General features: G+C 34.2%; 7 protein-coding genes across 7 annotated transcripts; 4 read left to right on the forward strand and 3 right to left on the reverse strand.

Moving 5' to 3' along the window:
* Positions 1-963: 963 nt before the first annotated feature.
* Positions 964-10,990, forward strand: PPL_01502 (uncharacterized protein; the record flags this gene model as incomplete). The annotated part of the gene is made up of 11 exons (XM_020572509.1): positions 964-1,274; positions 1,324-1,622; positions 1,695-1,850; positions 2,065-3,428; positions 3,512-4,930; positions 5,010-6,219; positions 6,287-8,851; positions 8,943-10,229; positions 10,312-10,545; positions 10,606-10,944; positions 10,968-10,990. The coding sequence occupies 11 exons, from the start codon at positions 964-966 to the stop codon at positions 10,988-10,990; spliced, it is 9,207 nt and encodes a 3,068-aa protein (XP_020437652.1).
* Positions 10,991-11,375: 385 nt separating this feature from the next.
* On the reverse strand, positions 11,376-15,569 carry hpdl-2 (4-hydroxyphenylpyruvate dioxygenase-like protein; the record flags this gene model as incomplete). Its single annotated transcript, XM_020572510.1, has 7 exons — positions 11,376-11,441; positions 11,503-11,583; positions 11,669-11,938; positions 12,017-12,902; positions 13,245-13,285; positions 13,942-13,987; positions 14,797-15,569. 7 exons carry the CDS (start codon positions 15,567-15,569, stop codon positions 11,376-11,378), a joined length of 2,163 nt encoding a protein of 720 aa, XP_020437653.1.
* Positions 15,570-16,296: 727 nt separating this feature from the next.
* Positions 16,297-17,640, forward strand: abpE-2 (actin binding protein E; the record flags this gene model as incomplete). The annotated part of the gene is made up of 1 exon (XM_020572511.1): positions 16,297-17,640. The coding sequence occupies one exon, from the start codon at positions 16,297-16,299 to the stop codon at positions 17,638-17,640; it is 1,344 nt and encodes a 447-aa protein (XP_020437654.1).
* A 440-nt stretch (positions 17,641-18,080) lies between these two features.
* PPL_01505 (Rab escort protein) lies at positions 18,081-20,241 on the forward strand (the record flags this gene model as incomplete). The annotated part of the gene is made up of 4 exons (XM_020572512.1): positions 18,081-18,193; positions 18,286-19,470; positions 19,544-20,063; positions 20,125-20,241. The coding sequence occupies 4 exons, from the start codon at positions 18,081-18,083 to the stop codon at positions 20,239-20,241; spliced, it is 1,935 nt and encodes a 644-aa protein (XP_020437655.1).
* Positions 20,242-20,447: 206 nt separating this feature from the next.
* On the reverse strand, positions 20,448-20,746 carry PPL_01506 (uncharacterized protein; the record flags this gene model as incomplete). Its single annotated transcript, XM_020572513.1, has 2 exons — positions 20,448-20,650; positions 20,737-20,746. 2 exons carry the CDS (start codon positions 20,744-20,746, stop codon positions 20,448-20,450), a joined length of 213 nt encoding a protein of 70 aa, XP_020437656.1.
* A 651-nt stretch (positions 20,747-21,397) lies between these two features.
* On the reverse strand, positions 21,398-23,058 carry bkdA (thiamine pyrophosphate-dependent dehydrogenase E1 component subunit alpha; the record flags this gene model as incomplete). The annotated part of the gene is made up of 4 exons (XM_020572514.1): positions 21,398-21,779; positions 21,871-22,547; positions 22,665-22,820; positions 22,897-23,058. The coding sequence occupies 4 exons, from the start codon at positions 23,056-23,058 to the stop codon at positions 21,398-21,400; spliced, it is 1,377 nt and encodes a 458-aa protein (XP_020437657.1).
* Positions 23,059-23,373: 315 nt separating this feature from the next.
* Positions 23,374-25,595, forward strand: PPL_01508 (uncharacterized protein; the record flags this gene model as incomplete). Its single annotated transcript, XM_020572515.1, has 2 exons — positions 23,374-23,616; positions 23,712-25,595. The coding sequence occupies 2 exons, from the start codon at positions 23,374-23,376 to the stop codon at positions 25,593-25,595; spliced, it is 2,127 nt and encodes a 708-aa protein (XP_020437658.1).
* Positions 25,596-25,622: the final 27 nt, after the last annotated feature.

Genomic DNA, 25,622 nt, shown 5'->3' on the forward strand with positions numbered 1-25,622 from the left:
TTTTTTGTTAAAAATGAAAGAAATGATATCCCTCTGATTATTTCAAATGAATATGAACTTACATGGGTATGTCCAAGAAATTAATTATTCTTCACTCAATTCAAAATTTCGATTCCAAAGGAAATAAACCAAAATATTGATCATTTTTGAATTTAAAAAGACATAGAAATAATTAATTTATTTCAATAAGTTGTGTTATGTTAAAATTAACATGGGCTCAAAGAAAGCTAAAAAAAAAAACAATTGGGAAATGTGAATGACAAAAAAAGCCAAAAGATGAAGATAAATGTCTCTTTAATATTTGTAATTACAACGATTGTTTTTGATTGAGATAGATTTTCAGAACGATCAAACAGCACTGACTTGATATCTTAGCTCGATAAAATTCTCTTTTGTTTCGCTCACATGTTTGTCAAGATATTTTTGCAAACCAACAAAAAAAAAAACAATCACGTTTCTCTTTTATCTTTTTGCACATTGGTGATGATCATTGCTTTTTTGTTTTTTTTTAGCTATTAATAACTCACGACAATATCACAAAATGATTGATCTTTGCATTCCAATCTTCATTGTATCAATAAAATAAGGAACGAACGAATCAAAAAACAAAACGAATATAATATCTCTCACAGACTAAATCAAAAAATGCACAAAGTAATTACTTTGTTTTGATAAAAGCAATGATCATTTACATTATTGTTTAAAAATTACAAATATTTTAATAGATAGATAATAATTAACGTTCATCTTATTGTTATTATTATCTAATTATATAAAATATTTAAATTATTATTATAAATAGAATAGGATTTTTGTTTTTGCAACAAACAACTTTATTATTATTTTAATTTATTTAAACAAAAAAAAAAAAAAAGTTAATTTGTTTAATTCAAATTATTCATTAAGCAACATCGAACGATGGCAGTAAATAGGAAACTGTTATTGTCATTAACGTTGTTGTTGATGACGCTGGTGGCGTCAACATATGCCGCTACCAAACTTAGCTTTTTCCTTTTAGATATAGAAAAAGCTGTCACTCCAGGATTTCAGTGGTTTGTTTTAAACTCGGGTGTCGACTTTGTGGCTGAGGGTCTGTTAGATATAACAAAACTCAAAGTGGTATTTGCCCATACTGGATCACCAATGACCTGTCAAAACATTAAAGCATCCAGAAAAAATGCCAAAAGTACTTTTCATGTAGAATGCACATTGACATTCTGTGGAACATATGATATCGAGTTTGGAAAAGAAAAATTCAAATATATTCATTGTAAGTATTATAATATATTATGTAAATAATTTTTATTTTTATTTTTAAATAAGAATACTTGAATTTATTATTAACTTATTTGTTTATTGTTTTGTTAAACAAGATCCAACTAATATGAATGTACCAAGTAGATTATCAGTTGGAGCAACAACGATTTTTACAGCTGACAATGTTCGTGGTATCAAGAATTACACTTTAGATGGCATCGTCGGTACCACTTTCATCAATTACATCAATGAAAACACTATGAGTTTTCAAGTTCCGGTCGGATTCCCAATTGGCAACAATAATTTAAAATTCTTTGGACGTCGAGACGAATTATTGTTTGGACCACTCAAAGTCCAACTATTTGGTATGTCCAACTTTTAGTTTTGTAAATTTCAATCCAGTCATTTTTATTAAATTATTTTTTATTACTTTTCAGCTATATCTCTAGACATGGTTGAGGTCGTTGACTTTGTTGATGTTCCAACTATAAAGATCACTGGTAAAGGTTTAGAAAATTTGGGTTCTCCTCCAATCGTCAAAATGACTGATACCACTGTTAATCCTCCAGTCGTTACCAATTGCTTTGTCAAGGGTAAGTCAACCTATAACACCATACTTTGCCATCCAACAGCCACAATGCCTAGATCCTACAAAATCCAAGTATATTTAAATAAATATGGAGTGGACTTGAGCCAAGACGATTTTAAATTTCGTATGTATTATTATTTTAAATAGAACAGTACCATTCTATCCTTCCTTATTAATATTAATTCATTTATTTATTTCCATAAACAATATCTATATAGATTCATCGCTTTTTATTAGAGATAGAGTATTTAATCCAACCGCCCAAAAAAATATAATGGTAGTCTATACTAAAGAAATTGTCGCTGGTGTCGCACCGCAATTTTATGCTTCCACAAAATTACTCACATCCAATCTTCTGGCTCCAAAGGTATTGATATTTAATGACTATTATTATCAAATCAATGTCGACATGCCAGCAGAAACAGATTTTTCTTCACCAAATGCAAACCATCAATATGATATCGTTATGGTTTGGTCACCCAACCCACCCGTAGTCATTCCAAGTACATCCATTCCAATTTCATTCTCCCAATCCAATCCTGTCATTACCAAGATCTATCCGCCCGCTGCCAGATACTCATTCCAAAATTTCGCTACCGATCCAGTGGTAACACAAATCACCATCTATGGAACTGGATTCGATTCTAGAATCGCACCACAAATTCAGTTCACTGGAGAAGGTCCTTTTACAGGAACATTCGATTGTGAGACCATTCAAATCAGCACTTCTTATCTCACTTGTTTCATCAAGAGTCAATATGAAATCGATACCAAAGTCCGATTAATCTATAATAGTGCTATTCTATCTGCTCCATTCCCATTCACTTTCTTTGGTCTGTCTTGTTTAGGTCGTTCGCCAGACCTCAACGTTCCGAATCTTCCAGTGGATTGGTCGTTTACCTATAAGTTTCGTCAGAACGATAAGACACCGATTGATGAAAAAGACAGTTATCTCTATATTGACAATAAATACGATCTCAATGTCGAGCGACATCAAGGATTGACCGATATCACCAGATCATTATCACCAATGGCAGCGACATTCGATCAAATCAAATATGGTTATTCCTATTACTTCTACAATGATCAGGTTGGAATGCGTAACCCCGACGGTTCCATTGTGAATCCCAGCGTGGATCCACTCCACCTGCACAGTATTTATAAAAATTCCGACCCTGGACATACCAAAGGTTTGGTTATTTACGATCACGATACTGGAAGTGGTCTTCACATTATCCATTCGCAACCCTACTGGCCAGCTTTCACATACAACGGTCCGAACGCTCCGAACCCCGGTGTTCCATTCACAAAAAAGGCGCCATATGATTACTATGAAATCAATACACCTAATTGGCTTGGTGATAAAAATCTGAATCAACATTTCTATTGTTATACTTTCGGTCCTTCTAACGACGATAAGACTGGAATCAATATTGTTTCTCAATACATTGGCCAGAATATGCCATTGATATTCCAATCGGTCAACAAGGGAGTCGCAACACGATTCACATTACTATACAAACTCATAGCTACCGGTAGTACAAACGATGGTACTACACTATCAATACTTCCCATTAAGAGAGTAAGTCTGTTGATTAATAATATTTTTTGTTAATTTTTAATTGGACATTAACGTTTTGCTTTATTTTCCTCAATTTCTCTTAGATTTGTGATCAAGCAACTTCCACACCTCTCACAGACCTTAAGGATAAATGCTGGTGGCACACCGACATGACAACTAAAAGCGGTATCCCATTGAATATCTTTTCCAAATCATCAAATACTTACCATGAAAAGAATGTTATTATGAAGGCGGCAAGTCATGCCCAAGGTGCTCTTAATGTAGAGAAAGATCCCAATATAAAGTACCTATTGAAGGGTTTCGATATCTATGAGAAAATGCTTGAAACTTTTAATCCGCCTTCCGTACCACTTATACCTGAACGACCGTTTTTTGTTCAGTCTCTTCAGATGGGTGGTTCCAGGAGAGCTTACCAAAGAGTGGATCCTCAAAAATTATTGGCAAATGTAGAAGACTCTCTGGAAACCTACCGTCCTGAGTATCTTCAGGAGGGCTACGTTCACCATTCCGACAGAGACCATTCCAAACTGATGTTTAACATGCGTCCACAACCATGGTCAAACGAAAGGTTTGACAATATTTTCTGTGCAGGTGACAGCAATCGCCATCACGGTCAAGGTATACGTGGAGGTGGTGCAGCCTGTTTCGTCAGCAAGGAGCTAGTTAGCTATTTTACGAACAGAGTTGGTCGTTATTCCAATATTAACAGAGGCGCTTTACAGCATACATTTGTCATTCAGTCACACAAAATGAGTACTCTTCCCACTTGGTTAAGAATGGCCGTGATCAGCATAAAGATTACGACCTCAGATCTTATTCCTACAACAATACCAGAGGGTAGCCTTTTTGAAACTCTCCGGCAAGTAGCATTCGATGGAGTGACAAACGAGATTATTCCAACTTATCCAGCAACCTTATCGGTTTTGGACAAAAAAGAAACTTTCTCAGTGACCATTCCTATTTACCGTAGTTTGCCAAGTTCGCAATTCGAGTGGGCTCTAACGTGGCCAGTCAAAACCAAATCACATGTCCACCCAATTATTATCAGACAACTGATGGCAATGAAAACCCCAAAATTTGAATTGTGTTATTGCGCTGCCGAGCCATGTAACCTTGCTAATGCCATGCGTCTTGATACAAGAATAGATGTTGCCAGTGGCGACCTATTTGAGGATGTTTCATATTATGCATTGCAGACATACCAAAATTACTTATCATATGCTGTACCAGCAGAAAATCCATTGATATTTATCAACGAATATCTAAGATTAGTTCAAGACAAAATTCTTTTGCCAAGTATTCCAAGCTTTGTTATAGTGCAATCAAATGGACCGACCAGATTACAAAATAATATTCTCTATCTTAAAGATTTGACATGTAAAGAGGAAGTCGCATATGCATTAACCTTGAAGATTATTGATACACTTTTGCTTGGTAAAACTGATGTTGACAAAGTAGTTCTTCAAGGAATGGCATGGGCAGTCTCCAAAGTTTTAACCAACGTATGTACATAGCTATTATATTTAAATTTATTTTAATCCATTGTTATACTTATTGTTTTATTATTTACTATTATTTTAGTTAGTTACCCTACAAGGTGGGTCAATAGTAAGTGAATGTTTCTCAGAGAATCCAGAAGGTGTGGCTGGTATTGATTTAGAGGGCTCACAAAATAGAATCCCTCCTCCGACTGCATATTGGTATGCTGCCACATTTTGGGATTGGATGGATATATTGGATGATGATGATAAGGGTCCTTATCCTAAATCAAAGATCGGTGATTCCAACAAACCAACGTTAATTCCATGGATCAATTTCTTAGTAAATGTTCGATCTTGTCAAACTATCAAGTCGCTCTATGATTCATTGGGTGGATTCCTAAATACAGCAAATAAGAATATCATGTTTTATAATGGATATAGAGATCCTTCAGTTCCTCCTGCACCAGTAGTTCCTCCTGTCATGGCCAGCCGTTTCAATTTATTATTCCAATTAACATCGGATAATATCCCATCTTATACCTCTGATGTTCTCAAAGAGTTATTAGTTGATCCAGGTTATTTCACCATAGACCAATTGAATGACCTTGACCAGACTGAAATGGACAAGATTTTCGAATCCCTTGCACTTTGGCACTCCTCCAACGTGACAAACTATGGCATCAAAACGATCTTGGAAGCACCAAAGAGTTCAGCACAAGCAAACAAACCTCTTCAATTCTTGTCATCTCTCCTCCTCATTAATCCATTGGAACCATTCAGTATTTGTGAATCATCAGATCCATCGATCTTGAGATTATGTGATCCATTCTCCTTGGTTTCACTCACCAATCTATTGCAAACTCATATCTATTCTCACCATGAGCTACTATCATTGGAATCAGACCTAAAGTTCTATTACATTGATAGTAAAACAGCAGGATCACCGGTGTTGGCAATTGCAACACTCAAAGGTAGAATATGTGATTTCACACTTGTCACACCACCACTGAACACAATTCAAATTCAAGATAGTCTTTGTTTGGGAAGTGGTCCAGTCATTTATGGTGTTTCTGCCCCCAGTTTGAGACCAACCAACGGTAACTATCCATTGGATGTCTATGCATTCCATATCAAGCCAGGTATGATAGTGAGCATTGGAGATCAAGATTGCCTTCAATCCAACTATATCAACAGTACATACATCCAATGTGTCGTACCACCTGGTTCTGGAATTCAATTCATTTCCATTTATGATGAATCAACCGATTCATATGATTCTCAATCGACAGGGTTCACATTCTCATATGATTGTAAGTAGTTTTATTTTTGGTTTATCTTTTATTTACATTAAAACTAATTTTATTTTTATCCAAATAGTACCAACTGTTGATTCCATTTCACCAATAATTATCCCAACATCTGGATCTCAACTCACCATCAATGGTAAAAACTTTGGAACAGACAATTCAACAATTTCAGCTACCTTTGGTAATATTCGTCTAAATCTTGTATCAGTAAACCATACTAGCATTATCGTTGATATTCCAGCCGGAACAGGATCAAAATTATTCATATCGTTGAAGTTCAATGGATATACCATTCCAAACACTCTTACTTTCTCTTACCAAGTCCCAGTTATTACATCGTTCACTCCAACAACTGGTAATGCATTGGATATCTTGAGAATCGATGGTTCTGGATTCGGTGCCAATGTGACAGGTGTCAAAGTTTTTGTTGGAATCAAAGAATGTACTATTCTTTCAGTTTCAGATTCAATTATTAACTGTAGACTACCAGTTGGAATCGCCAACAAATACATTTCAATCCAAACACCAAACACCCAACTAGTCATGTCAAGCCAATACTTTAGATATAAATCATCTGTAATCAACTCACAATCGGCATCGATTCCAACACTTGGAGGATTAATGCAATTCAGAGGTAGTTCATTTGGTGACTCACTCAATGATATCGTCTATGCCAAATTTGATTCCCAAGCAATTGATTGCAAGTCATTCAACATATTCACTGAATGTATGATTCCCAAGGGTATCAACAATAACATTGAACTCAAGATTGCATCCTGTGATTATCTCAATACAACACTTGTCAATGTCTATCAAAACCCAGTTATTACATCTTTGTCAGCAATACCCCAGCTCAACTCTCTTATAATTGGAGGATCCAACCTAATTCCTAATCAATTGCCATATGATCAAAACTCATGGATTGAGTTGACCAATCAACAATCACAAATAACCAAATTCAATGAAACATTTGTTAATGAAGCCAAGATCACAGTGAGTACCAATGTCCTGCAATCACAATTCACAACCGTAAAAGTAGTAGTTGGAGGACGTCCTTCCAATGTCATGAATATTCAATACGACTTTAATGTATTTGTTCAACTTTATCAAGACAATAATTTTGATGGAATAAGACAACCAAATGAACCATTGTTAACTGGAACAGTTATCTTCTCAACTGGAACTATCAACCAAACCATTTCTATAACTGGAAGTGGAGGTGTGCTCACTACAGCGGCTGGAATCTACTCTACCATCATTAGTGTCGGTTCCAACTTCGTGGCTCCATTGAATAACTTTAAGGTTGAAGTGTTTGGTAGTATCACCAATCAATACTATATTCCAATTTGGGAAAAGAAATCTTGTGTTAAATCCTACACAGCGACCGACGGACAAACCATTGTCACACTCCAAGAAGGAACAATCAATTTGAGAAACTATGGAATTTGTTCCAATACTCAAAATTGTTTATATCCTATCACTGTTACTTCTCCACCTCAGTGTATTGCCACATCCACCAATGACGTTGTTACTATTACCCAAGGAATTCCACTTACCCTAACATTCTATATGGATAACAATTTGAATGGAATTAAAGATGCCAATGAGAATGCACCAGATCCAAATGTTATTACCATTATCTATTCAAAGGATGGAAGTGGTATTAACAATCAACAATTGGTGTCATCCGGACAAGAAACACTTTATGTTTCGAGTGGATTGCTTAAAGTTTCATTCCAATTCGATCAATATTCAAAACCAACACTCTATTCAATCGTCAGTGGTAAAGCCTATGATATTTCCGGTTCAGTATCCGATTCGTTTGGATTCTACAAATGGAACTACGATTCTGTACCACCGGTTGCATTCTACAATTCATTGAGATATAAACTATCTCTCCCAGTCGGTAAATATAATTTACAAACACTCCAGAATATGGGTTGGTCAGTTCAGAGCAATAAGATTTCCAACGGTATAATTACAGCAATCAATGCATTCAACAATAACCAAAGAGTTACATTCTCATCATCGAGCACAGATATCAATTCGGTTGTTCTCCAAACCAATGCACCATCGGAAATCTCGGTTTCACCATTCTCCAATGTTTTGATTGAAGTATCCTATATCCCAATGTTCAACTCGTTCACAGGATTAGATCAAGCAGGTGGTCAAACATCCACTGAATTCTTCTCACCCTATCTTACTCTCCCATCGATTTACTATGGTACTCCAAGCTTCAGCAATTTAATGAATTGCCAATCTATCAATGGAAATCAATCACGTTTTCAATGTATAATACCACAGGGAAGAGGAACAGTTCAATTGTCAATGAAATCAACATCACCATCACAAGAACAACTCTATCCATTCTCAGAGTACAAGATGCTCTACACAAACACTGTTATTCAAGGTACTGTCTATGAAGATACCAACGCTAACAATCAAAAAGCTTCTGATGAAAATGGTATTGCTGGAATTGTTGTTAAGCTTGGAACCACATTTACAACAACCACCAATGCTGCTGGTTTCTATTCGTTCACAGTGCCTTCAGACCAATCAAGTTATGTACTCTCTGTTGTTTCAACAGCCACCTTTCTTCCTACCAACCGAAATTACAGTCAATCCAACTCAATTGGTAAATCAAAACATTGGACTCCTCAGATACGGTAAGTTCAGAAAATGAACAATTGATTCAAATTTATCATATTAATTTTTTATTTATTTAGATACAAAGAAATGTCAAGTAACACTCACCTCAGGTACTAAAACAATGTATCTACAATATGGAACGTTTAACCTTGCAGACTATGGTTGGTGTAACCCTCAACTTAGTACAACATGTACAATGAGTGTGATTTCAAGTACAACTCCACCAGATTGTGCTGTAGATTTCAATAACCTCTCCTATGTCAGAGTTAGATATGCCAACCTTGTCAATTTAAATCTCTACATTGATCAGAATTTGGATAATATCATCAATGATGGTCCTTCACCAGGATTATTCGAACTAACAGTCACCAAAATATACAATTATTTCCCGGACAATTCATATTCTTTGGTTACATACACCGGAAGCACTAAAGCAAATATTGATGTTACAAACAAAATTATGGTTGAATTTACACCAGTCATCAATACTCGACCAGTGGTATCTGGTTCTACACATATTATAACCAATGGTCAGACTTTGAAATTCCCATTCTTCAAATACCAATACTCAGCTCCATCTCAGAAATTCTTTGACCAACCAGGTAACACTGGTCAAACACTCGAACTTCCAATTGGAGTGTATGAAAATGGCTATCTCTCTGGACTCCCAGTGTCTTGGGTAAACAAAGTGAAATCATTCACAGTGGCCACATCACTCAAAGTTTTATTAGTCTACAATGCTAACTTACCAGACTCTTATGGTGTTGTATATACTGAAGGACAACAAGGTGTTCCATCGCCAAATTTGTTGAAATTCGTTATTTTCTCAGATACCGCACTGGTCACAAACAACATCAATATTCCAAACACTGGTGGCTCGTTCATAATTAACAATTGGTCAAGTCAACCTCCACAAGTTAGATATTGTCCATATACCGATGCCCCATATTCAATTTGTCCACAATTAGCAGACCAATCTAAGTATCAATGTTCAATTCCCGCTGGTACCTATAACTGCAAAATCGAAATTAAATATGGAAATTTAGAAATGTATGGAAACTACCAATTCACCAGAATTGCACCCACGATCACAGGATTTGTCAAACAACCATCGAGAACGTTTTCCACCGAACTTTTGATCAAAGGTGAAAACTTCCCCCCATCACAAGAACTATCTTCTTACTATTCATATGAATCTTCCGTGAAAATAGGTGCATTATCTTGTGAATTGCTTTCATTCATCAACTCCACCACTATCTCATGTTTAACAGTTGCTTTTGGAAATTCTCTTCCTGATGCCAGTGTCATCTCCTTGAGAATAACGAATCAACCAAATACTTACACCTATAATTTCAACTTCCTTTGTAAATATTTATAACACTTTTTCAAGGATATGAATTTAATTATACTTACCCTTTTGTTTAATTTTAATTCATTAATGAATAGCTTCGAAATGTGCTGGTGCTCAGATTAAAAATGGATTCGCAACATATAACTATGCAATTGGAACAAGTACAAACACTATATATACCTTTGATACTCTGGTTTGTTCGTGGTTCTGCTATTGCACTGTTGCCATGGATTGGCCTGCAAATAATCAAGATTGGAATGTTGCTATGAACTCAATGACATACTCTGCACCTAGACCAATATCATTTAATATGTATCTAACTGTATCATGTAAGTATTTTAAAATCTATTTGCACCTGATAAATAAACTAACAAATCAATTAAAAATAGATGCAAAATGTATTAGTATTACTCTTTATCGCATGCCAGGTACACCTCGTCCAATCCCAAGAACCTTTGAGAAGGGAACTTATACATTTGATGCCGCCGAAGGTATGTATGCATTGATAACTCCACAAATCGGTTGCAAAGTTATCTTGTTTTTGGATGACATAACAGCACTCAATGTGGTTTCATCATTCGATCCACTAAATTTCCCCAACTACCGATGGAAATCGACACCACTATCCAAAATCATTATTTATGACTCCGATGATTATTACGGTGGTAACCCAGTGACACCAACCGGACCGCTTGTTTCTTCACCACCTCTACTTGGAATGGCCCAAGGTAACTTCAAAAAAACTTTATAGTCTGCTTTGAATCCAAACAATAAATATATCTTTTAATAGATCACCTAACTGATTGACGTATTACTATTATTTATATTAACAACAAACAAAATCTATTTAAACGAACTTTAAATATGGGTACAATCATGATCAAAAAATCGACATAAACTCTGTCATTAGAGGGTACCTACGTAGGTAACTAAGTGAGAAACAGAAAAAAAAAGTTGGTTGAAAAAAATTGATTAATTTAAATATGAAAAAAAAGAAAAAATCAATTACAATATTTACCTTAATTTTGAAATTATTAAAAAAGGTGACTGGTGACAAAATGATCAGTCTTGTGTAATTTTATTTTAAATTATAAAAGCTCGTCAAGATGTTTGTAATTTAAGATAGTGGAAGTCAGCAATGTTAAAACATTATGAGCGTCTATGCCGTACTTCTTACTAAACTATTTTCTTTTTTTTGTGTCATTTCTACAGCTTCAAATAATGCCTATTAATAATTTATTTGTTAGTATATTGTATAGCTTGGTAATTCAATTGAGTATACTCACTTTAATATTGCCTTTACCAAATCCAACGGCTCCCGAACGTTTAATCATTTCAAAAAAGAATGTTGGAGTATCACATATTGACTTTGAAAAAATCTAGATTGATTGCAAGCAGTCTCTGTTAGTTATTATTTGTAAACATAAAAAATAAATACAAATTTATACATACTTGTAATATATAATGATCATTCTTTTCTTTTGTAGTTGAATAATCAGAATCTATCAAGACTTTGTATTCGTAGAGATCATTGATGGTTTCTTTCGAGAGAAGTGGAAGTACCGTATCCAATTCCTCTCTCTTTGAAAGATTTTGATAGTAATAATCAGGTGCCTCTATAAACTCTAAAAGATGTCTTCTTGCATAGTCCACTGCTTCAAATATATTGTCTGTATAGAAAGCCAAATGTTGAATACCGGATCCTCCATTGAATTTTACAAACTATTAATTAATTAACAGAATAAAATGATTAATAATTTGAAACATTTGAAATTATAAATAAATCTACTAACAACATACTTGTTCAACTTGACCTTTTCCATCAACTGCAGCTTCACTTATTACCCACATAATGGGTGGAGTTGTTAGATTTACGCTGGAAACTGGTTGGTTTGATAGTACAACCATTTTAAGACCGATATCCTCTTCGACTTTGATGTTAAAATAGTTTTGTGATTCTACGACTTTGTGTTGCTTTGATCTTGAGTGCTCGTCAATGAGTTGCGCAACTCGAGAGTCTTCTTTTTTGTTCTTACCAGCCTCGACCTCCAACAAGTTAAATCCCATACAACGACTGTACCAATCTATGCATTTCTCCAGCTGACCATTCTTGACACAAGTTGCAACATGATCCATATGAATACTGAGAGGAAAACTTGGTTTGCTATAATGTTTGAATTGAGTTGCATCCAATGGATCAAAGTCTGGATACAAACTAAGAATACTTCCAATTAAAGTGTCCTTAGGTGCCGCCGGTCTTCTTTGGATAAAAACATGGTCGACGTCTTGGAATGGCGACTGGATAGTAGCGGTTTTGAAGCCTGAAAATGGTGACGTCGGTTTGACAACTGGAACGGCACCACCACGTACTGCAATGTCATAGTAATGTTCAGCGTCAGTACAGTTGAACGCTATGGTCTTTATGAAATCACCATTGTGACTCTGGCGCAACGAATGGAACTGGTTGTCCTCCGACGAGATGGAGGTGGTCACCACAAATGAAAGAGTGTTGAGATACTGTCCATCGATGACGTTGAACCGATTGAGATCTGGTGAGTTGACAACCAAGTATTTGACACGTTGGAGTGTACGCTTTACGCCAATTGGATGATAATTAAGTGGTTGAAGAAATGATTTTATAAAAGATTTCGAGTTTGACACCCAAAACTCTATATAATCAAGATTTCTTATACAATTATTATTATTATTTTCAATTTCTATCATTTTTGGATTGATTTTGATTTTTTTGTTATATAAATAATTTTTTGGATTGGATTGGATATTATTTTAAAATTGAGTTTTAGATAGTTAGAGGTTATATATATATTTTCATTTGACTAAAACTTGGTTTGTTTAGAAATGTACTATTTATGTGGTTTTAAATACTTTAAAAACTTGAAGTAATAAATAAAAAAAATGTAAAAATAAATCACCTGGAGTCTAACGGTTAATCAATTGGGAGTTAGTATATCTTTCAAAAATTAGATCTTAATTGGAAATTATATAATTGAATTCATGCAAAACTTACTCTGTATCTCGAAGAGTCCAATAATATGTAACTATATAAATCTGTTATAAATATAGTTGATTCTTTTGAACAGCAGAAAAAAAATAGTTCTGTGTGGATGGATAGCCCCAAATTTATTTTATTCTCATTTAAACTCCAAGGAATTTAAAGTATGGTCAAAGATTTTTTTTGTTGTTGTCGTTGTTGTTGTTGTTGTGGTTGTGGTTGTTGATGTGGGTTGTTATGGTTGTTGTGTTATTGTTATGGTTGTTATGGTTGTTATGGTTGTTGTGTTTGTATGGTTGTTATGGTTGTTATGGTTGTGTTTGTTGTCGTGGATGTTGTGTTTGTTATGGAGGTGTGGTAGTTGTTACTGAGTTGTGGTTGCTCGAACTGAGTTGAAAGAAAGAGATTGGGAATCTATCAACTTTTAAGAGGCAAACACTCAAATGTATTTGCAGTATTCTTAATTTGAATTGTCGTATTAGATACTATATTAAAATTGAAATAAATCTTATTTAGCAAACTTTCAATTAATTTTGAAGTTGGAGTGTATTAGATGCTATATATATTGTGTGAAAGTGAAAAGTATATCTGAATTTTAAACTTTCAATATTATTATTATTCTGCTCTATGTATGTTGTGGGCCAGCTGATCTTTTTGCTATTATTATTACTATTATTGCTATTGTTATTGTTATGATAGTGTGTTTAGATACTATGCTATTTGTAAACACTGCTTTTTGCACATTTATATATATACTTCTATATATATATATTTGATAATAGCTTGCTTGTTATAGATGTTTTAAGCGATATAGTAGTGAAACGAAATAAACGAGTCAGTGTCTACAATTAAAAGAAGACGGGTGTTCAAAGTTTGAATTAATTTGAAGATGAAAAAATGATACATTCTAAAGCCAATAATGTAAAATCATCACCCAAAAAAAAAAAAAAAAAAAATCATCTTTTTCACTTTTAAAAAATTTTTTTTCAGCAATTTTTGATTGCACATTACACAAAATAAACTCGTGTTATACACATAACAAAATCGTCATTTTTTTTTATTCCACATTTGTACAATTATGAAAAGACAGATATCTCTTTAGCAAGATTTAAAAAGTTTAAATTTATTATATATTTATATATCAATAAAGTTAAATTTACATTTATTATATTATTAGTTAAAATAATTGAGTCATTTCAAGCTTCTCCATTATCTCTACAATTGTTTCCACAAATGTTTCACCATTTTTCTTTTTCTTTATTTCTGAAAGGGTGGTAGTGTTGCTGTGTGAATTGACCATCATATCATTGGTTTGACACACCACACTGTCTAAATTTGTATTTATACACAACAAAGATAGTTTATCACATTTATTATTGGGTATTACTTTAATTTTGTGATTTTTTTTGAATCTAAGGTTTTATTCCCTGAAATCTGCTAGATTGATAATATAAAATATTTAAAAATAAACAGCTTAACAAAACAAAATGATATGAAACGATACTGTGATATTAAAATATAATTGTTCAATCTATACACAGTAAATCATAATATCATTATGGTTTACTGTTTTTTATTCTTTTGTAACAATTTCATTATTCTCTGAGGAAAACCAATTGTCATTCGCAAGAAGAACTTCTTGAAGAATTGATGACGACCAAACAAAGTTCCCCAGAACAACAGTACGAATGGGTAGCAAGTGAACATCGTAATAAAGTACGCTGCAGTGAATTGCCATGGTCCACCGAAAACAGTGCCCTCTACGTGCCAAAGATTCTTTAGGAGATAACGAACGACGTGCAAAGCCGAGGAACCAGTGATAGCGAACACTACCATTTGATAACTCTTCTCGATGATCCATTTCTTACTCCATGTTGGATGGTGTTCATATGTATTATTTAGATATCTATATAAAAATGATTTGTTTGCATTGATTCTATTTGGATCGACTACTTCACCTCCACCGTCTTGATTCTTTCCGTTAACTTCCATATTATTTTCACTGCTGCTGTTACTTCCACTGCTACTATTTGAGGTGGAGGTTGACATATTTGATATCATATTTCTTCTACAACTACTATTATTAAATAATAATGTGTGACCTAATCCAATGGATGTGTTACTACTATTACCACAACTATTAAATTTCTTAAACTGTTGATATTGCTTTTGTTTTATGTTGATATTGATATTACTATCAGTAGTGGCACTAAAATTAGATATACTATTGTTATTGAATGTGATTGCTGTTGGTAAAACAAAGGTTGATTTTGACAAACGTATACTCAATGATTGTCTGCTGCTATTTTTCAATGTGTTTAATAATTTTTGTGTGATCATTATTTTTTTTGTGGAAAAAAAAAAAGTGTTTATTGATATTTTTTTTAAAAACACAGATTTATTATTACTTATATTTAAGTAAATGATCAATTAATCATCCATAATTGGTATCATCATTCGTTTTAACAAAAAATAAAAAATTCATAAAAGTTTTTAAAAAAAATTGGAGTTGAGCGAATGACATTAAGTAATGTCGTGTGAAGTTATCATCAAAAAAGAGGTCAGTGATCACAAAATAGGAATACATAACAATTATGTATCATTTGATTCATTTCATCAACAAATCTAATATCTTTAGGATACTTTTTTATTTTTTTTAAAAAAAATATTCAGCAAATTTTTTTACAATCTTTTTTTTGATTAGTTACATTTTTTCATTTTCTTTTGTTTTATTTATAATATAGTTATAATTAATAGTATTTGAGTCGATTTCAAGTGTATACAAATATTAATAAGTCTGATTTATCATCAGCTGATGATATGACCACACAGGTCAATGAACATAATGGGTTCGAATTGGTTTTTTTCAATTTTTTTTTTTTTTTTTTTTTTCAATTTTTTTTTATGATATTTTTTGGAAAAAGACCAAATTTGATATTTGTTTTGCTGATTACTCTCTTCTTTACTTTTAATTTAAATTCTAATATATTATAATATTTGTTCATCATATTTGTTGTTGTATTTTTATAATTTGTTATTTTATTATTAATTATCATTAAGAATAGTCATGACTACACCAGATTTATCGGATCCATTGATTATGGAACATATCAAGAATGTTCAAAACGGCACTGAAAATTGGTGTGTTTTCGGTTACGTACCAAAATCCAATATAAAGATCAAGTTCTACGAGTGTGGTAACGGTGGATTGAGTGAGTTGCGTGAGGAACTCAGTGACTCATCAATTCGTTACGCCTACATTCGCTATCAGATCAACAACATGCCAAAGTTCTGCTATATCGCGTGGTGCGGTGACGGTGTCAACGGTCCAATCAAGGGATCGTTCTCCGGTCACGCCATCGAGTTTGCTCGCCACATGAAACCACTGCACCACCAGTTGAACGCGCGTAACGAGGACGACCTCGACGAGAAGGCGATCATGGCGGCGCTCACCAAGGCCACCGGTGCAAGCTACGATTCCGGTGCCAAGAATCAAGGATCGTCGCGTGCCTCTGTCGCCATCCCAACCTCGGTTGCTCAGGGTCGTATTGCCGCCACTCAATCGTCGGTGCAATCCAAGACATTCGACAAGAGCGACTACAACAAGAAGGACGAATCCGCTCAGTACTGGAAGAGTAACAACGCGCCTGTCGAGCCGGTCAAAGCCAAGCCAGAGCGTACCGACTACAACATCACAACTGAGCGTGAGAACTACTGGAAGCAACAACAACAGGAGCAACAACAAGAGCAACCAAAGCCAGCTCCATCGACTCGTCCAGCTGCCGGTGCACCAACTCGTACCGTTGCCTCACGTTTCCAAGAGGTCACTGCACAGCCATCGAATCCAGTCAAGCCACCACCACCCAAGCCAACTGGAAACATCGTAAGCAAGTTCTCACAAATGAAGGTACACGAAAGACAACCAGAACCAGTACCAGAACCTGAGCCACAATACGAAGAGCAACAACAATACTATCAAGAAGAGCAACAACAACATTATCAAGAGGAACAACAATATGATGATCAACAACAACAACATTATCAAGAAGAACAACATTACCAAGAGGAACAACAATATGATGATCAACAACAACATTATCAAGAGGAGCAACACTACCAGGAGGAACAACAACACTATCAAGAGGAGCAACCACAATATCAAGAGGAACAACACTACCAGGAGGAACAACAACACTATGAAGAGCCACAACAAGGATATGGTGATCAATCAGCAGGTTATGTTCAAGTCAAGGCATTGTATGACTATGCAGGTGAGAATGAAGGTGATCTTTCATTCGCAGTCGGAGACATCATTAATGTTTTAGATCAATCAGATCCAGATGGTTGGTGGCAAGGTGAACTCAACGGTAACACTGGTTACTTCCCAATGAACTTTGTCGAACAACTTTAAAAAAAAAACAAAAAAACAAACAATCATTTAAAAACAATTTTATCATAATATTGTTTTGACAAAAACAAAAAAAATTAAAATAAATGTATTCCTAATAATCTGATTGCACAGTACATATGTTAATTAATATTATCACTTTTATTTTACAACCACCTATTCAGATCAAGACATCTGCAAACTTTCAAGCCAGAGAAACGAAATCTCAATTACTTTTAAACTTGAATTCTTTTGTTTGAATTTTTTAAATTCTTTGAAGCGCATTGTTGTTTCTCATAGAACTCTTTTATAAAAGATTTTTATTTGATTTTTATTTTTTTTAACATTATTATTATTTAACATTTAATTGTATTATATAAAATAAATATTTACAGATAGATATCACACACAAACACATATTTATATATTATATAGATAGAGAAAAAGAAATAAAAAGAAAAACAATGGATGAAGAGTTGAATCATGTGATTGATGAGAGTAGAGCTAATTACTTGGATAAAGATAATTATGATGTAATTGTTGTTGGAACTGGTTTTGTTGAATCTTTGGTTGCTGGGTATGAATAAATAAATTAGTGATTCAATTAGTGAATTAAATCAACAATATAGGCTAATATTTTGATATAAAATATAATATATATATATATAGTGCATTGGCGAGAGTAGGTAAATCAGTATTACATTTAGATCAAAATTGTTACTATGGTGTCAATTGTAGTTCATTCACTTTGAATCAATTAAGTGATATGTTAACAAAGCCAAACGACGACAGCACTACTGCTTCTGTTGTTCAACCAATTCTAAAGAATCCTTATATCTATTATCAGCAACCACCAACTCCACCAACACCTGCACAACTACCAACACAAGTTGAGCAACCAACACCTGTTGAACAACCAGTTGCTACAGAACAACAAACAACAACAACAACAACAAATGTAGAGGAGTCAACAACATTAGATACAAATGATACTTCAGTAGAATCAACTACAACAACAACAACAGCAACAATAACACCAGTAGTTGAAAAAGAAAAAGAAAAAGAAACAGTAAAAGATGTATTTAAAGTTGGTAGACAGTTTATTATTGATTTGTTCCCATCTTTGTTGTATGCCAAGGGTGCTTTGGTTCAGTTGTTAATTTCATCGTCGACCTCGAAATACTTGGAGTTTAAGACACTGGATAAGAACTACCTTTATGCAAATGGAAAACTACATGCCATTCCATCGACAAAGGGTTCGATCTTCAAAGACAATACATTCTCATTGAAAGAGAAGCGTTATATTATGAAATTCATTGAATCCGTACGTTCCATCGTAGGTGACAATAGCTCTACTGAAGAGAATAACACAGAAGAACAAGAAAAACAACAACAAACAGGTGAAACACTAGAGTCAGTAACAAAGAAATATAAAAACTTTGTTGAATTTGTAAAGAGCTATCAGATGTCATCGAACGTTGAGACATTCATCTTGTATGGCATCTGTTTGATTCATCCGAGATCGGTAGAGCAAGTCACCGTAGAGGAAGGTATTCTTTCGGTTCTATTATACATGACATCGTTGCTTGTCTATGGTGAATCACCATTCTTGATTCCATACTATGGTTACGGTGATATTCCCCAGGCATTCTGTAGATTGTGTGCTGTCTTTGGTGGAACCTTCGTACTTGACCGTACCATCGGTTCGATCAACTTCAACGAAAACCAATACACTGGAATCACCTGCTCAGCTGGACAGCCTCTCACCTCCAAGTATCTCATTGCATCGCCATCCGTACTGTCTCCCTACATCGAAGCGGCCAACCTCCAACCCCAATACACAAAAGAACAATAGTAAGTTTTCTTTTTCTTTACGTACCTACTTTAATATATCCATAGAATCAAATTAACTTGTATAATTTTATAGTTCTAGATGTATTTTAATCACTGATAAAGTAATTGTTAATTCCAGTGAGTGTTCATATATTACTATACCACCAAATTCGATTGCCGGTAACAAGTCAACTATCAATGTCTATCAGATGGAGAATATCTGTGTTGCCAGAGGTTATGTTTTGATTCATTTCACTACTCTCTCGAATGGTGCAACTGCACGTGACGATCTAGAGGCTGTCGTCGAGACATTTGCAAAGAAGGGTTGTTTATATAGGGATATAGATGCTGACTCTAACAGCGACGCTAAAGACTCTAGACCCAATATCATTTGGTCTGGATACTTTAATATGGATTTGAACACCTCTATCGTCAATAACAAATCGCCACTCTCTGAATTGATGCCAAAAGGTATCTTTGTTAGCTCGGATTCACCAATCTCTGCGTCAATCGACTACCAATCACAAATTAACGAGGCTAAATCAATCTTTTCAATGATCGTACCTGGTGTACCATTTTTAGAGAAAGTACCCGATTCTGAAGATATCATTTGGGTAAGTAGTTAATGTTTTATCATCCTAATTATAATTTAGTTATTCTAATTTTATCATTTAGAATTCAGAAGAAGAGCAATCAGCAACCACAAATGAAACAACTACAACTACAACTACAGCTAATACTGATAATTCAAACTTAACCGAATCAAATAATAATGATGATAAACAAGAGTAATAAAGTAAGATAGATAATGCTTTTTTGTTTTGAAAAAATGAAGTGATTAAATAAAATATTTATTTAATAATGTGTGATTATATGTAGCCATAAATTAGTATAGACATATTGAAATTGTTAAGTGATTGATTGGTATTATTGGTTGTATTGTATTGGTAGTGGTGATACTGAATTTGTATTGGTATGGTGTTGAAATTCCAAATTCTTTATTGGAATCTACCATTGATATCTTGAATTTGAGTGAAGATATCACCTTGAGTTCCAGAGATGTCAGCGGTGGCGTTTATGCTTGGAGAACTAACACATCCACTTACACCGCTATCCAAACGAACTGGAATTGCAATGGTTGAATTCACACCACATTGTGCCTTCAATGAACCAGCTGGGTTACCAAGATTAACGAGTAAATCTAATTAATTATTAAATAGAAAATTAACAATTATTTTTATTAATATATATTTTTTTTTTTCTTTTATTTAATTTTTTTATACTTACATAAGACCATTTTTAATGAATTTAAGAGTTTAATTTAATTTGATTAGATTGAATTTGAGTTGATTTGATGATCTATATTGATCTATTGACCTACTATTTATAGTTAAAGATAAATGTAAAATGACCATTTTAGGCAATGATCCTTTTGTAATTTACATTGTTTTTTAATTAAATATTTCAATATTCATAACGATTGTAATCAAAATATTCTCTTTTTGTTGCTTCAGATTTAAATCATTTTCATCAAATAGATATTTATTATTATTATTTTTATGATTTTCGTCAGATAATGACCCACTCTATAATTTCACCCAAAATTCGAAAGAATTGTGTTAAGTTATAATTTTATCAAAAATTAATTGTAGATACACATTTTAACACACGGATAATCAAAAAAAATTTAATGAGGTAATTTCAATAAAATATTCAACTTTGTAAGTTTATATTAATTTTTAATAAATATTAAAATGTAAGTTTGTATTTATTTAATTTGTAATTGTTTTTTTTGTTTTGTTTTTTTTTTTTTTTTAGTATTATTATAATTTCGATTAATATTATTATCATTAATGTAATGTAATGTGTCGTTGTTGATTGCTATTGTTTGTTTTTAAACAACAATGATATTGTAAAATAATATATTTGTTTTTTTGTGTTTTTTGTTTTACTTTTCTGGAGCATATTGATCGATTGGATATTCCTCTGGGTAAAGCTTGATGTGTTCGATTAATTCTTTTTGTTGTTCCAATAAGTTGTTTGGAATTGTGTCGTAGACGTCAGTGAACAACTCTGAGATCATCGGTTTCTTTTGTGCCTCTGCCTTTTGGAGAGCTGCTTTGACTTGCTCACGTGACTCTTTAATGGTTGACTTTTCCAACTCCTCAGTCCACCATCCCTTTCTAATCATATAGTTCTTCAATCTGTTTACTGGATTCTTCTTTTCCTTCCAATGATTGATTTCCTCTGTTGTACGATATCTGCTAGAGTCATCGGATGTCGAATGATGACTAACTCTATAAGTCATAGCTTCAATCAAAACTGGAACACTTTAATAATAATTATTTTTGATGTTGATTAAAAGTTAGTCAATGAATCTGATAATATATATATATCCAATAAATGTTTATATTTAATTACCCTTTTTCAACTGCAATATCTCTTGCCATTTTAGTTACGTTGTAGACAGCCCAGATGTCGTTTCCGTCAACACGGAAGGTGGTCATACCGTAGGCGGATGGACCACGTCCGGCAATACCATCACCACGGTATTGTTCAGAGGCTGGAGTGGAGATAGCCCATTTGTTGTTACGACAGAAGAAGATGGTTGGGGTGGAGAGTGTGGCGGCAAAGTTCATGGCGGCGTGGAAATCACCTTCGGAGGCAGCACCCTCACCAAAGTAGACGATGGTACAGTTCTTTTCACCAGCCAGTTTTTGAGCGTATGACGAACCGACTGCCTGTGGAAGCTGGGTGGTCAGTGGCGAACTGATTGTCTGTACATTGATACGCTTCGATCCAAAATGAACTGGCATTTGACGTCCCTTTCCTGGATCCAACTCGTTCGAGCAGCACTGATTGGCAATCTCATCGAGTGTGAAACCACGCCACATCAAAACACCGCTCTCACGATACTGAGCAAAGATGGTGTCGTCCATCGAGAGTGCCTGAGCACTTCCAATGTGGATAGCTTCCTCACCAAACGAAGTCATATAAAAGGAGATTCTACCTTGTCTCTGAACATCGTAGAAAATCGAATCCATTGTGTTCAACAATAGCATTTGTTTATACATCTTTGTAACCAATTCTTGTCCAAACTAAAATGATAATATATAAAATGAGATGATTAGTTTTTTTTTTTTTGCTAAAGTGAGAAATGAACGTTCATTTCTTGATTGATTGATTGATTGTTATATCAATTCTTTTTTGCTTACGTTTGGGTCAGCAGATGGTGGATTGACAACACCTTCTTGATCCATAACAGTGTAACATGGAATGTAATCCTTCAATACTTGTGGTTCTAATTTGTTGGTGTAATCAAACTTATCGACATCGAGATCTTGTTGAGTTTCTGTCTTTGTTGAGAAATACTAATAAAATGCAACTATGTTAATATAACTTTACTCTTGATTTCTACTTCTTTTTCTTTTGATTGTATCAACTCACTTTTACATTTATATTCTTATTACTATTATTATTATTAATGGCATTCTTTACAAAGATTGAACTGTTATTCAAAGATAATGTTTGTACTCTATTTTGTTGGAAAAGCCATCTGTTTGATGATTGTCTAACTAATTTAGAAAGATTCTTAATGTTTTGACTCATATTCAATTTATATAATAAATTTGCAAATAATATGAATAAAAAGAAATGAATGATTTGTGATTAGAAATAAAAAAGTAAAATGAAAATAAATAGTTAGTTTTTTTGTTTTTTTTGAAAAACACAACTTTTTTGGATATAATGAAAAAAAAAAAAATCAATAGAGAAATTTCAAAAAAAGGAATTTAAATTTGAAAAACCCCCGTTTTTCTTGGGAACTGCGCATGTCATAGAATTTAAATCTAACGTTACACATATACATATTTATAATTTTGAAATATAAATCTATCTTAAAAATATCAATTAATTATATAAATTATGAGTAATATTAATAAAAGAGATAGAGAAAATAAAGAAGAACAAGAAATTAATGATAATAATGATAAAAAATTGAAATTGGAAGACGATGATAAACAAAGAATAGATAATCTACCTTCTGTTTTAAAAAAAGATGATGATATTCAAATAATAAATAATAACAATAACAACAACAATAATAATAATAAAAGTTTTAATGTATCAACTGTTACTAATAATAATGCCAGCAGCAGTAATAATAAGGTATGTTATAACTTATAATTCTTAAAAATTATATAATGAATATTACAACTGAATAACTAACTAACTTTAACATTATGTTTAATGATATAAATCAGTCATTTGGATTAAAATTTAATATAACTACTAAGGTTTTACCAACAAAGAGTGAAGATCCACCACAACTACCAGCATCTCCACCAACTAGCGAAGAAATCATTGATGAAAATATAGAACAAGAACAACATGTAAAAGAACAACAGCCAATAGCCACAACTAAACAGGTTGGACCACCCAAACCATCAGTTCAGTCAACAAAACAAGTTGGACCACCAAGACCTCCACCAAAGAAATCAACAAAAGATAGTGATGATAGTGACAGTGACAGTGACAGTGAAGACGATGATAAAACATCAACAACAACAAAAACAACAAAAGCAGCAAATACTAATAATACCAAACCAACTGTTGCAGTTGGTCCAATGATTGGTCCACCTAGACCAAATGTAAATAAGAATAACAAAAAAGATAATGATGATGATGACGACAGTAGCAGTAGTAGTAGTGATAGTGATAGTGACAGTGATAGTGATAGTGATAGTGATGACAGTGAAGACGATGAAAAAGAACAAATGGAGAATTGGTTAAAGTTGGCAAGATCGATTCCTATTACTCATGTCGAAGAGATGAAGTGTCACGATCGTGCGGTATCTTCTATTACAATCGAACCATCTGGTTCGAGAATGTTGACGGCTTCATTCGATTGCAAAGTAAAGTTTTGGGATTTCAATGGAATGGATCAATCGTTGCGATCGTTCCGTGAAGTCGAACCGGTGGAAGGTGCTCAGATCCGACAGATCGCCTTCAACACCAATGCAGACCGTTTCATCGTTCTGCCATATACCACACAGATGAAGTTGTATGATCGCGATGGATTCTCATTATCAGAGTTTGTTTCGGGTGACCGTTACATTCAGGACTTGAATCACACCAAGGGTCATGTGTCGATCCTTACCGGTTGCAGCTGGTCGCCAGTCGCCAAAGACGAGATTATCACCTCGTCGATTGACTCTACAATTAGAGTGTGGGATATCAATAATACAAAGAAGAACTTGACTGTGATAAAGTCGCGTGGAACCAAGGGTCAGGGTGCAGCGGCGAGAGTTGGATTCACCTGTTGTACTCACGATGTTCGTGGCGATATCATTAGCGGTGGATGTCAAGACGGTTCCATTTCATCGTGGGACAAAAGAGCGGGAATGTCACGACCAAAGACAACGATCGAGCCGGCACACGAGCCTGGAACAGACGTGTCATCGATCCAGTATGCAAAAGATGGAATCTCGATGGTGTCGCGTGGTCTCGATCACAGTCTTCGTTTCTGGGATCTGCGTAAACTGGATCGTCCACTGATGGTATTTGGCGACTTGCAATGTGATTTCCTCGAGCAGAATGTCGTGTTTGGATCGCACGACCGTTTGGTTCTGACCGGTACATCGTCGGTCGATAAGAATGGCGACGGCTCCCTGGTGATCTACGACATGGCGACACTCACAAAGATGCGACAGATTCAGATTCGCGGTGCCAGCGCCATCAATATCAATTGGAACGCTCGTATCAATCAGATCTTCGTTGGTTGCTCCGATGGTAAGACCCGTGTGTTTTACGATCCCACCCTCAGCGAGAAAGGTATCCGACTCTGTGTATCAAAGGCACCGCGCAAGAAGGATCCAGCCGACTTTACACCGGATGCACCCATTATCACTCCGTTCTCACTTCCACTATTCAAGGAGACCAATACTTTTTCAAAGAAATCGAAATTCAAAAAAGATCATATCAAACCAGAGACTGCATCGCCAGCTCCAGTTTCCTCAAAAGGTCCGAATCTTACTCAGCATTTGGTTAAGAATATGGGATTGGTCAACAATACCTCATGGCAAGAAGATGCAAGAGAATCATTCCTTAGAAAAGCTAAAGAAATGGAAGAACAAAAAAAAGATTAATAAACATTACAATAACAATATTTTTTT

This window comes from Heterostelium album (genome assembly GCF_000004825.1).
Source record: "Heterostelium album PN500 unplaced genomic scaffold PPL_scaffold2, whole genome shotgun sequence".
Taxonomy (NCBI): Eukaryota; Evosea; class Eumycetozoa; order Acytosteliales; family Acytosteliaceae; genus Heterostelium; species Heterostelium album.